The sequence below is a fragment of the Prinia subflava genome, chromosome 9 (assembly GCF_021018805.1).
Source record: "Prinia subflava isolate CZ2003 ecotype Zambia chromosome 9, Cam_Psub_1.2, whole genome shotgun sequence".
Classification (NCBI taxonomy): Eukaryota; Metazoa; Chordata; class Aves; order Passeriformes; family Cisticolidae; genus Prinia; species Prinia subflava.
In genome coordinates, this window is record NC_086255.1 from 22,383,067 (window position 1) to 22,396,588 (window position 13,522).

A 13,522-nucleotide genomic window follows, 5' to 3' on the forward strand; every position below is an offset into this window, starting at 1 on the left:
CAAAATTAAAGAGATGAATGGCCAAAAAAAAAGTCTTGTATTTAAATCTAAAGGTAGAAAAAGAAGATAAAACAATGAAAAAAATCAGACTTATTATGGAATCATCAGTCTCATAAGACTGAATGCCATAAGCGTTCACAGAGGTGTTTTGTAGAACATATCTTGTAAACTACTGGTTTGGCTTGTGCTTTTATGCATGCCAAGGCTAAAAAAGGAAACATAAAAAACCCCTGCATTATTTTAACAAGTCTTTCTTCTCATTTTCCATTTCTTGAATTGTTTAATTAAACATTCATTTTTTAAAAAATTCAATTGTGAGAAAAAAAAAGAGAATTACACTCTCACATCAAAATTTTTGTTTTTATTACATTAAATGTATTAAATCTACTAAGAATGCATTGATCTGTGACTGGTATATTTTTAATGCATTTACGCAATCAATGTCAAAATGAAGTTTCTTGCATTGTAACTCAAACCATGTTTGTAAAATGAAACTAGGTATATTTTAGCCTTGTGTCGTTCTCAGATAGCTACATCTCTTGCACACAGTGGTACTTTTCTAGAAGAGCAATTTTAGTAGCATTTTTTTTATTTCTCCCTTTCCTTCAATACACAGCATGAAAACTCCTGAAAAGCTAGTAAAATTGGCTACTGGCTAATCCAATAGTAGAGAAGTTTTAATCAATCAGTGACTGAGATTTTAATTTTAAAACAGAGACAGATCTCAATAAAACTAGGATTGTATGACCAAAAAAATTGGAACGGCTTAGGTTTGTTGTAACTCTGGCTGCCATCTACTGATCGACTTTTTCATCTCCTCCCTTCAGGGACCACAAAGAGGAGAGCAGGAGGAGATCTGGTGGTCCCTAATGTCGTAAATGCCTCCTGAATCAAAGCAAGCAATGATTGGCCTTCAGTGTGAAAAAAGCAGGGTGGAGGCAGCAGACTGTGCTATCCCCTGAGCAGTGCATTACCTGCAGGAGCAGCTGCACCCAGGAGCAGCAGGGAATGAAGGGCTGAAGGCGCTGACAGCAGCCCTGCAGTGCCTGCACTCACGCCATGTATTGTTGCAACAACCTCACTGCATTCCCTTTCCTCTCTGCCTTCAGCTAGGAACACTCAAACTCTAACTCCTGCACAACCACTGACAGTGCCAAAGCCTGTGCTCCAAGTGTCTCTTGTGACACACTACTGACAGATGAAACAGCTGAGGTACTCTCACCTCTGAACTTCTGTGAGGATCTTTTGTCCTCTAAAACAAAAAATCCTACAATGTTCTTTAAGTGCAACAGATCAGATATAAAATTAGCTAATCAGAGTTACGAACCAAAAAGCTTTTAAAAACTACAGAGTTTACCTCATAATATTGGAGGCATCTTCAGCATCTGGGTCAGCGCAGTATTTATTGGCAAGGATTAGGCACGCATCTGCTGACTCTATCTGAGACACCAAAGAAAAAGGAAACATATAAAGCAATGTCTCTTTCCAGCTCTTCTTTCCTCATAAACTGTCAGGGAACCCAGCACTGGCAGCATGAGTGTGAGTGTCACTTCTCAATCCTGCTGATCAAAAGCATTTCTAGGCTAACATGAGTTCATTCATGCCAGTTCATGAGTTACAACCACTCTCAAATACGCAGAGAATTTCTTGAAACTTGTTTATGAGGATCAGAGCAGATCAGCAGTTCAATTGATGACTCCCACTTTGTATCAGCTGAGCCACAAAGGTGGTAACGTTCATCTTTTGTAACCAGATACTGGAATTCGGACTTCTAAATCCATGGGAAGTTCCTGTTACATCAGTAACAGTGCTCCCGGAGTCCTGCAGCTTTGTTTGGGAATTTAAGTACCTTCCCATTCTAAACAGGAAGAGGTGGCTGAACTGATTTAGTTCAGATACAGAACTCTGATTCTGTTCAGATACAGAAAGCAAGAGAAGGACAAGTGATCTATCCACAGGACCTCTAGATTCACACAAACCTGAGCTCTACAGAACTCAAAGCAGATGACAAAAGTATTTTCCAGTGTATACAACCAAACATCAACACAAAGAAGGGTTGAATACAGAACACAAAAGAACACACGATTTTATGGTCATAATTAGAACATGCTCTAATGAACTAAAACTGTGCACTGGGCTACAAAAAGCTTAAGCAATTTCTGCAGTCAAAAATGGACAAAAGACATGATTAGCACTCCAGTAAGTGTTAATAACACGGTACTAAAATATTCTTGGCTTAAGTAGTCAGTTTACATTCCATTAGGGAGAAAAAAAACCAAAAAAAGTTAATGATGTATCTCACAACTTGATTTTTCTTTAGTTTTCTTTTTTTTAAGCTTCATGCTTTAAGAGAACAAAATAATTTACCATTTAGAAATTCTAGAAAATACATATCTAAATAAGTAAAACTATCTAATTTTATCTATCGAAAATCTTAACTTGCATTTTTCTTTCAGGATTGCAGACAACAGAAAAAGGGTTTGGAGGGTGAAAAAATATTTTTGAATTATTCTGATAAGTTAAGACAACAGCTTCTTAAGCAACTACTGTAAGACGATACCTTGCTATGTCAAACATATGTCAAATACACTTTTGAATGAAATGTCCACAAAAACTTCATAAAGAGTTCAATGGAATGGCAGACAATGTATCCTAAGGCATTGTTTTTTAGCATTAAAGATCTAAAGACATCAGAAAAAAAAAGATTTACTAGGATAGATATAATTTATTACTTAAGATAATAGAGATGGAAAAACATTCTTCTGAGATTACATGAAGAAGGGCTTCAGTGGCCTTTTTTCCAAATAATACCAGGAATACTTAGAAAAAGGTCAGCTAGCAGGAGAACAGAACAACAGAGCTGTTACCTTCACTCTCGCCAGGTCATGGGGATTAAGGACTGAACCCTGATAAAATTCCACCTGAGTGAAGTGTCGTTTAAAAAGAGCTTCCAGCTCAAGGTTAGGGGAGATACTGCATTGGAAAGAGGAAGAAAACACAAGAGCAAATGAGAAGTCAGATTCCGTAACTGCTCCATTTCCTGCATTTAAAACCCCACCCATTTATCTATTTTAGATATTCAGACTTCTGCTGATGCTTTTTTTGTGGCGTGGAACCAGCTTGCCTCTCTTAAAAAATAAACACTACATTGCTTTCTTTTGTCTGCAGTGCTTCTGGCCCACCCTGTGCTAATGTCCATTTCCAAGGGATGTGAATCCAGAAGTATTGGTGCAAATATCTGAAAACATCATCTCCCAGCCTTCTACCCAGAAATTATACAGTACCAAAACCATCCTCTGCATGCCTGTACCATTCCCTCAATACCTGACTGTGTTGAATAAAACAGCTCAGTGCAAGATCACTAAAAACCATAAAAAGAAACCAGACAGGGACCCTGTGGCCTGTATGAGCTACAATTAAAACAAACAATGTTGCTGTGACTTTCTGTCTCATTTCATTTTGCCAGAAACAAAAGAAAAATTAAATGGGTTACAGTCAATTATATAACATGGCACCAACATTGTAAATATCTTTTCTGGTGCCACTCATTAAAATAGAAGGGATTTAACAGCTACAGGCACAAACAAGTAGCAAGGTGCTAAACTCCTTTCATGTGAATGTGCAGTTTCCTGATTCCTATCACCACACTTTTCCACTGTGGAAATCCTGATCTCCAATTTCCTCTCACAGCCACTAGTTACTACATAGAGAGGGAATAAAAAAAAAAAAAAAAGTATTTAGTTGAGGATATCATTGTTCGTTAAAACTGAAAGGACTTGATTAAAAAGTTACGGAAGTGCTGCTGGTTCTTAATTTTCAGCTTCCACTGTTAAGTCATCACAAATGATTCCTTAACTTTTTAATCATTTTCTCTGACAAAACTGCAGAATGCATTGTAGAATACAAATATATTACTTATTTATAACTCGCAACTCTTTTAAACAGATGCAGTTACAGAACAGAAAAGACACTGTCTCCTATCACATGGCTTTTTCTAGTAGTTCCTCCCATAGGCATGGCTATTTTGCATTGTATTATCTATTAAATTAATATTAACTTACACATTGTGTAGAGCCTGCAAGAAACACCAGCCTCATTAAGACATCTTTCCAAATTCCCCATCAGAAAAAAGCAAGATACCACGTGTGTGTAGGTATGTGTATATAACATAGTAAAGACCAGTAATGATTATCTTCATGACAAGAATTTAATTTCTATCGTCCTTGTATTTGTAAAGTATCTGTTATATTAAAACTGAATCTGCACCAACATATTTCATTTTATAAATACTCTGCAATTTGAAATAAGCATTTTTGCTAGAGAAATAGAGGGTGAAAAGGTACTTCCAGATACTGTAAGTTTGTAAAACATACAGTGTTTTTCATTGGTTTTACTGATGTTATTAATTTTTGTAGTTTTTCTAGGACTATTTTCCGCTAAAAAAATCTCTGATGTCTTTATTTGCATTTCAATATTTTTTAATTCATAACCCAATCCCCACTTCAACTATGCATTTAGCTATGTCCCTCACAAACACCACAACCGGGTCTGAAGTCTGTCTGCTTGAAACAAATACACTTAAGTAGGGGACAATGGAAAATGCAGGGGAAAAAAACTGTTCTCAAGACATATTGTTAATAAACATAAATGCAAATATTAATTTTACGGTTATTCGGAGCTTTACATATTCTGTCTTCTCAGAAGATACAGCTTAACTTAATGAGCCTTAGTAACAGATGATATGACCAATGTTGACAGGTTACTCACTTATGCAGAAAGACGATTTCTACATTGACATCATCCCTATCCTTGTGCAGGAAGTCCTTCAGGAAGTTCGACACACTTTCAAGTGTTATGTGACCACAGACAACTATGTGCCTGTCACAGAAAAATCAGAGTTACTCTTGCAAAGAAGGTAAAACAAGCAAACAAGCAAGCAGAGATGGAAATGATAACTTATTGAGAAAAAAAGAGCATTAGTCTCCTCTTGATGTTTCTCTAGATCCTATTCCACAAAGTCAGAAAAGAAAGATATCAATTCCAAAAGGTTTTTGCAACTGCAAATATTTATATATACACGCTCTCACCTGTAATGCCATTTGCCCATGCTGTATTTCACATTTAACAGTAAGTAGGATCAGTTATATATGTGTTTATGCACTGTATTAACCAGTCTCTTTCAAAGTCATATTTCTTCATTTTACCCATCTTTCTTGATATCTTTAACTCCTCTAATGAGATTTACTGTTTAAATATTTGGGTTACGACAGCAAATCTCCCTAAAATAATTCAATATTTTTCTATAGTTGAAGCAAACTTTTATACCAAGGAAAGTAGTGCAAGGCTTGCCAATTACAGGCCATAAGCAGCAAGAAAATAAATCTTTTTCCTACCATAAATCCTAGAAGGAGAGTACTTTACAACAAAAAGTTCTTGTTTACTATTACCACTTTTCTGGCAGAGCAGAGTGCATTAAACATTTATTTTGAAATATGGAAACTCCTTTTATATGAGTATTTAATGACATCACCAAGACCCAAATGCAATTTTAGAAACTGCAACAATCTAAAATTTCAATTGTTTCATTTTGTTTAACAGGCAAGAAATAGAAGTTTTTAAGAGACTCTGGCCATGATGGTTTGTATTTAACACAGGACTTGATATATGAATGTTTATTGCTAAATTTGCTATTCATAGTTTCTGCTTTGCCCTTTTTTTTGGTTTTTTAAACGTAAGTTTTGGGTGCAATAAATGTTCTTGAGCCAGAAACACTTAAAACCACAAAAACACGAGTTAAAGCTTTCCTGTTTTATGAGATGGTAAGCACAGCATCAGAAAACAAGATGTAAAATCTATCAGGTCAGCCTTTTTCCTTGGGCAAGGGGTCCTCCAGGGGTGTCCTCTGGGAGGTTTGCAACCTGGCAGAGTTTGCAGCATGCTGCAGGAACCACACCTACAGTGCCCCCACCAGAAGGACTCTTCCCCATTTCCCTGAGTTGCCAGAGGTGTACAAGTATGACTGAGTGCATTATTGTACATCCAACAGTAATGGAAAACCTCAGAAAGCTTCAGATTTTGAAGAGATATTTAAAACCTGAGTAGTTTACATGATGTAAATTCTGAACAGACTGTTTGGTACACTACATTACACAAACACAGAGGAAAGTTCTTTCTGTCTCGTGGTATTCAACACTTTTCCTGACTATAAACCCATCTAGCACCAAAAACCCACCAAATTCCAGGAAAATTATAAATAGCAGCTAAAAATAATAATTTGTATTCCTTATGCTGTCTGTACACATTTCCAAAGATGACTGATTTTAAACTACAGGTATTACTTTCTTCAAATGTCTCCACCTACTACTATTAAGAAATTGAACTTTCCATCTGGACAGCTTATACATTGCTTTTCACAGCAGAAATAACTCCTGATTGTAGGGGAAGTCCTTTGTACAGATCCAGTGCTGTTAGCTTTAGCTGGGTCTCTTCCTGAATGCTCTTCTGATACACTGCGTTCCTATGGAAAAGATTTATTACCTCCCTGGCTGATTTCACTTAATATGGGTTCTTTTCTGTCACTAACTAGAGTCCACATTTTAAAAGTATGGCTGTGCAACACAAAATATTGTATTGCAGAAGAAATTATGAAAGCATCAGAAGATTACAGAGTAATTCATGCTCTCAGACACCTCCAGAGGTTATTTGCTACGAAAAGCTCCTCCTGAAAGCAGAGGCATTTGGTACAATCCTGTTATGACTCTCACTGAGGAGGGACTCACAGCAATCTGCTCCAGCGAAAATAAAACATTTGGCTGCCAAAAACTCTTGCATTTGGGTATCACAACTAATTGTTTTTGGAGTGTTAAAAGGCATCTGCACTGTGGTTTCATTTTATACGCTGATTTGGAGTTGAACACAATCTATTCTTCTCTTCTTTGCTATTATACAGTGAAAGGCAGTGTCCTGAACAGTGACTGCAACAAAACCTCCTGGCTTTCAAAGAGTATTTTCTGATAGGATACTTCCATTCATTTTTGGTTGAAAACTCCCACCAAAAAAAAATCTTCCTGTAACATAAATTATATTTTTGCTTATAAGTAAAAGAAATTGAAAACAGATTTCCTACTTGCCCATAGGGAGTTATTAGGTATATTATTTAAGAAAACTTGAAGAGCTTATAATGTTCCAATCTGTCCTGTATATGATTTGAAGATTTATAACTTCCTCTGTTTGTTTCAGTAACCATTGTATTCACTTTTAATTTTTTTTAAAACACCCTTTTTTTCCATGCATTGAGAAAGTAAAGCCAACATAGTGATATCTTTTGTTTCCTGCAAAAGAGTTGGTTATTAGAAGGACACTGAATTAAAGTCATTTGGTCAACAGAAATGTCTAACTTCTGCATTATGCTTTTCTTTATGAAAAACCTCAGAACTAGTACATTATTATTATTTAAAAAAAGAAGTCCCTTGCAATACTGAAAAACATGATTTAAGAACTTAGACATTTTTATTACGGGTAGATATTTAGGAAGACTAAGGTTTTTGTTAAGTAATAGTTGTCATTGGTACACATATGAAATGTGAAACTAGTTTAATATACCAGTGGGAATGAATATTACATGATTGGGATGCTGCAAAAAAAATCTTTTTATAAAGAATCAAAATCGTAACAGGAGTCATAATCTATCAACAAAGATGGGCTAACACATCCTCTCCCATACATATTTAGCATTCTCAAAATCAAATTGAGAAATACAAAAAAGTATGAAAATATTTCAAATACGAAGAATTGGCACAGATGTAACAGTTTATTTCAACTGTGATTCTACATAATTGAAATCCTCTACAGTACCTACTTTTTTCCACCCTAGTATTGGCATAATAATGCCAATAAAAAATACTCCAGCTTCTTATAAGGCAAACAAAAACTGTGATAAAAAGAATCCAAAGCTACTACAGAGACAAACTGTTTCAGTAAGGAAAACAATGAAATGAGCAAAAGTTAAAACATCTAGATTTCTGGCATGAGATCATTGAGAACATACATTTAAACCATGTAAATCGCACTGTAAATGAAAGCAGATCCACTGTGAATGGGATTGTTTAAAATGATCTTTGCATGGTTCTTCCTTCAGAGGACACAATACAAAAGGCAAATCTATTGTCTGTTTATTTTGCAAGAAAAATCCATTTTATTGGAACAAGTATAAAGAACCTGAAAAATCCCACTCCAACTCTGTCCTAATAAATCAAAAATAATAAATACAAAATTCTGTCCAGTATTCAGTTGAATACTTAGTGTTCACTTGTCAAGTAACTAAAGGAAGTGTGGTGCATATTGATCTAGATGGCCCCATAAAATTATGACATTTATATCAAATACATATGCTCAGATCTTTTTGTGGTACTTCTGCTTAGCATTCTGATCATTCCTTCATCTACTGACCATTTAAACTCTTTACATACCAGCAGCAGGCTGCTGTGGTTGAGGCAGACAGAAGCTTGTAAAGTTTAACAGGCGTTGCTCAAAGAAATTATGGATGTCAGTCATGTTTTCTTATAAAAAAAAGTCAAGAAATGTCAACAGAGACTGTATATGTGATTTGCTGGTTTATCTATCAGTGATATGCATTCTTAAACACGAAAACCAGTTTACAGTACGTTTCTAGACGGTTGTGCTTGTCATGATTTACCAAACATTATTCAGGATTCTGATCAAAACTTTGTGTGTATGCTTCTGTGTCTTTCTCTTATTTCCCTCTCAGATTAACTCTGTTAGAGTAGTAAGCACTGTGCAGCCCTAATTTGAAGTGTTTCCCTTTCTTTTTCACAGAAGACTTGAGCCCAAGGATGATGGTCCTCCAAGGATCTCTTATGTAGCCAATGTGTACAGTAAAAAAAATAATTTAACTGTAAGCTTATTTCTCAATCTGATTCTCCCACCAGGCTCTACAAATATTCTAGTAAAAAGGAAGACAAGCAGAAAATATTTAAGGATATAGCAAACTGACTGTCAAGCAAGTTTAATATTTTTTCTTCTATAACTGTTCAAAAGTAGATTTTCATTATTCTCTTTATTCCTGAAGGATTAAAACTCTCAAAACTGTTGCAGTTTCTAAGAAGCATTTCTGACACTAAAATATGTATCAGCATTAAAAGTATACAAGCATGTGGCCATACTGTCAGAAGAGATGTAATTGCAGTATGTGAAAACATCTCAGATATCTTTAATTTCTGTAAATTGGACCTGGTAGTTTCAACTGTCAGCTATTCAGGAACCAGACTGTACTTGTGCGGCTGCTGTGCTTAATTCTGACAAGAGAGTATCTGTTCCTTCCACCAGGTTCCATGCCTTTGGATTCTCTCTTAAATCATGGATAAAGAGAGAGGGATTAGGTAATAGCAGGAAGCTCTCGAAAAGCTCCATTCAGGATAAGGTGCACAGTGGAACCCTACTGGATCCTACATCAGATTAACACAAATAGGAAATTGCTGATGTCAGGCTTTTGAAATTTTCTCTGATGCAAATATTAAATCACTTTGCGACCAATACAAGAGTGCATTTCAGCTCCTTTAATCCAGGATAAATAGCACAATTCTTTGTTTAAACTGCAGATTAGACCTTTCATCCAAGTCTGTTTGCAATGGCATGCTATCCTACATGACTCACTCTGGGCTGCTTTGTTCATTTAAATTTTGCTCAGCTACAGCTAAATGAAATTATCTTACACTCTCATGATGATAATCTAAGGAATTTTGCAATGTTTCTTTATAAACCAAGTTAAAAATCTTTCTTTGCTGCACATCTCCAAACCAGCCATAATAAAATGAAAGCACAGTCATTTGCTTCTTCCAGGGTCTGGATTAGTTAAGAGGCTTCCACTGTAGCTAAAAGGATCAATATTCATCCTTTCATTCAGTCTGAATAGCAATATTATTTTGAGTATTTCTGGTTTATGAAAAATACTACCATTTAGACACAACATGCATCCATCCCCAGAAGACAAAAGTGAATAGTTAACTATAAACAGAAGTAAAAACTGCTGAACAGCATGCACAAGGAGCCCATCCCTAGAAAGCCCACAGTAAAATGCAGGGCTAATCTACACCTCCAGCATTAGCATGCCACTTGCAAACAGACCTTAATCTACTGTTCTAATCTCTCCAAACCCTAGACTTCATTTTTGTAACATTTTGTGTGGCAGACATTATACACACGAGCCATCCTGTTTTTACTTTTGGAATCAACTGAAAGTGTTTTCTATTAAATACATTGCTTTCTGCCATTATTACTCATTTTCAAATCACCTTACATATTTTTTAAGTGCTCAATGAGTTAAAAATAATTAAATCCTTTGCAAGCGATGCAGGAGTTAGGAAAGGATCTTTAGATTTTTGAGCATTTCATCCATGAGCAGAGCCAATGCATTTCTTTCCACAGAAATCATCCCCAAATGTCATGACTAGTTTTCTGCAACAGAACCTGAGTGAAAGCGAGAAGTCTCTAAAGCTTGCTGATCAATGAATCACTTCTGCCATCTCACATTACACAGCCTGGAATGCCATGGACTGCATAGTCTGTACAGTATGGTAGATCAGCAGATTAATAAACCAGATTCAGTCTTTCTTGGGTCAAAATTTGAACAGCAACTACTGCTATCTGATGCCAAATCCAAAAGGGTTTTTTTGAAGTTTAAGCAGAGAAAAGGAACTTTTACGACTTTGACTAGAAATATAAAATAAGTGTTATTATTGTAGGAATGGAACATGATATGAGACCTCAAATACACATTTTGAAGTCATAATGTTCTTATATGTCACTTCCCACATTTCCTTTCTTACTTTCAAAAGAATGGATATAGTTTAATATGCACACAAAATTGGAAAAAAAAGCTTTTCCTATTTCTCCTGTCAGTCTATTTAACACTCATCAGATTTTCTTTATCACTAAGTAAAGTTTCATTTGAAAAAGTGAGATTAGAAGAATGGCTAGCAGATGGGAAATAGAGACACCCCTGGGATCATAAAGTAATCCATGTCACATTCTCTTATTACATTCTCATCCCACTGAAAAAAATAATATCTTACATATTGCATCAAATTATTTAATATAAGAATTTAATGTCACTTTCTTTGGAGCTGTGCCTTTCATTACTGCAGCAAATGGACCTATTCTTTGGTTAAGCCTTAACTTTCTTTTTCTTTTTTTTTCCTAATTTGTAATGAAATTCAAGTGTCTAATGAGTCCAATATGGCCTGTCAACTTAAATTATCTGTTTGTCTTTCTGTTTACCATATCTATCTGTCTACAGTTTTTATTTTCCTCTGTGAAGTTTAGTTATTGAATACCATGTTTCCTTCTGGAAGGAATTTCTAACAGATGATTATTCCTGTTGATATGTTGATGATTTGATAATTTATGGCTTGTAAATTTAAGAAATCTGAAGAAATCTCTGGGAAGCAGAGCAGTTCATGAGAGAAGAGAAGCGGGAGGTTCCAATACCTTATACAGTAAAGGACTGAGATTTCATTAAAATGCAATTTTTGATCTTACATATTAACTACAATAATGCCTCTGGATAATTTATTTTTACTTCTGAATCTGCAAGGAAGTCTAGCAGAAACCTGCACGATGTTGACAAAGAAAGCAGTTTATATAGACATGGCCAGAATGGGTCAGGCTGGAAGGGACCACTGTGGCTCTTCTGGGCCAACCTCCCTCTCAGGCAGGCCACTGCTCTCTCTGCCTACCTATCCATGGAAAGCTGTGCTCTGCTTTCTGCCCTCATGAAGACCTTGCATCCGATTTGAAAGCAATTTTGCATAAAAAAGACAAAATAATTTAGTCTCTAATTTAGGAATTAGAGGTCATTAATTCAATGTAAGGACTGAAAAAATCAGTAAGTTATCCAGGCTGAGTACATCAGTTTACAAATGTTCTTTCCATACGCTTTCTGGAGTTTGTGCACGCTGATTTACAAAAAGTTAACACCTTGAACTGGAAAATATTTCACAGAATTAAAATCCAGTCTGATTCTACGCACACACGAATAGAGAAATAGAACCAGAACAATCTTGATTCAAAAGTAAATTAGTAAATGAAAGTAAATAATAAAATATTTTATTAGAATAAAATTTTAATTATGAATTAGTAGAGGTAAAATATATCTGGATCTTTATCAACATCACATACCCCACCTCAGTAATATGAATATTATAAACAAATAAGCAAAATAAATGTGGAGGGTTTTTTTCCTTAAAATAACATAGATGATTTTGTAAGTCCTATTTTGGCTGGAACCAAATGTCTAAGTCCCAAAACATCACAAAAATAGTGCTGCAACTTAAATCTACTTATCCCAACCCAAGGCTTTCTTGAAAAAAAAGGCTTTATTTCAAAAGAATCAAAGCCTGAACATTACAGAAAAGCAGGGAATTACAGCACTTGAGAAATTCATCCAAAGTGATCAATGCCCCTTCCGGCCTTCCAGAGGTATGAATACATGAACAAACCTGCAGACTTAATGCTCTATTCAAAAATCAGCTATGGTGACTGAGTAGCAAGATACCTTTTCATCTTTTTATGTACTTCACTTTAGAAACATCACTTTAAAATGATCCCTTGAATATGAACTCATGAATTCTACAAATAATTCAGAGAAAAATCCTAAACAAAGTCAAATTAAAGATTTAAAAAAAAAAAGAACTAAATGTAGACAGGGTGTAAGGAACCATGTCTATTGTTGGGGTTTTTTGGTTGCTTGTGGTTTTTTTGTTGTTCCAGATTGTAATTTTGACAAATTCATTACTCATCATTAAATGTGTACATTTGGTCTCAGCTACATTTTATGAAGAAGTATTGGTGTAGATATTTTGGTATAAATGCAAAAGTAAGCACTGCTGTTCATTTAATAGAAGAAGATGAAACTTCAATCAAAGATTATAATGAAATTCCTGTTCCTTAGAAGCCTCCTTAGAATAATATTACAAAGTAGGAATTATAATTCAATTTAAAATCTAAAAAATTGCCTGTGGACTTTCACAACCAAATGAACCTATTATCTAGTAAGTCTAATCATGGATAACTGCACACTGTCTACAAACTACTTTTTTTTCCCTGAAGTTTGTATGTATAGGTTTCGTCTAAGACAAAAAAAATGGTTCTTTATTACGCAAAATGAATCCTACATAGTTTATGATCCTTTGGGGACTTTATTGGCTGAAATGCAAAATGAAATGTGAGACCAAACTTGGTGTGTCGGTTATTTCTCTTCTTTGGTTAGTGAAGTTTGCATCAGTAATTCTTATGCATACATTCCTTTACAGTTAGAATTCCACAGCAAGGCTCTCCATAGAATTAAAATCACTTAATGCAAAACTCAAAACATACAAAATCATACACTGGTTTTAATTTCTCACCTAGATGTTTGCTAATCATGTTATTACACATAGAGTTTAGGAGGCAACATGTGCTGTTTCCTGGTTTGGTTGCTAGCTGGGGTTAAACCATGACAATGTAT

The 13,522-nt window shown here is 35.2% G+C and overlaps 1 protein-coding gene across 11 annotated transcripts in view; it reads right to left on the bottom strand.

Moving 5' to 3' along the window:
* The window catches only part of KCNMA1 (potassium calcium-activated channel subfamily M alpha 1), a 423,839-nt gene that overhangs the window by 129,856 nt on the left and 280,461 nt on the right, over positions 1-13,522 (bottom strand). For all 11 annotated transcript variants that reach the window (XM_063405917.1, XM_063405920.1, XM_063405918.1 and 8 more), the window contains 3 exons: positions 4,768-4,878; positions 2,868-2,973; positions 1,358-1,440 (listed from right to left, as the gene is read on the bottom strand). In XM_063405917.1, coding sequence (XP_063261987.1) covers positions 1,358-1,440; positions 2,868-2,973; positions 4,768-4,878 — 300 coding nt within the window. The remainder of the gene's footprint in view (positions 1-1,357; positions 1,441-2,867; positions 2,974-4,767; positions 4,879-13,522) is intronic.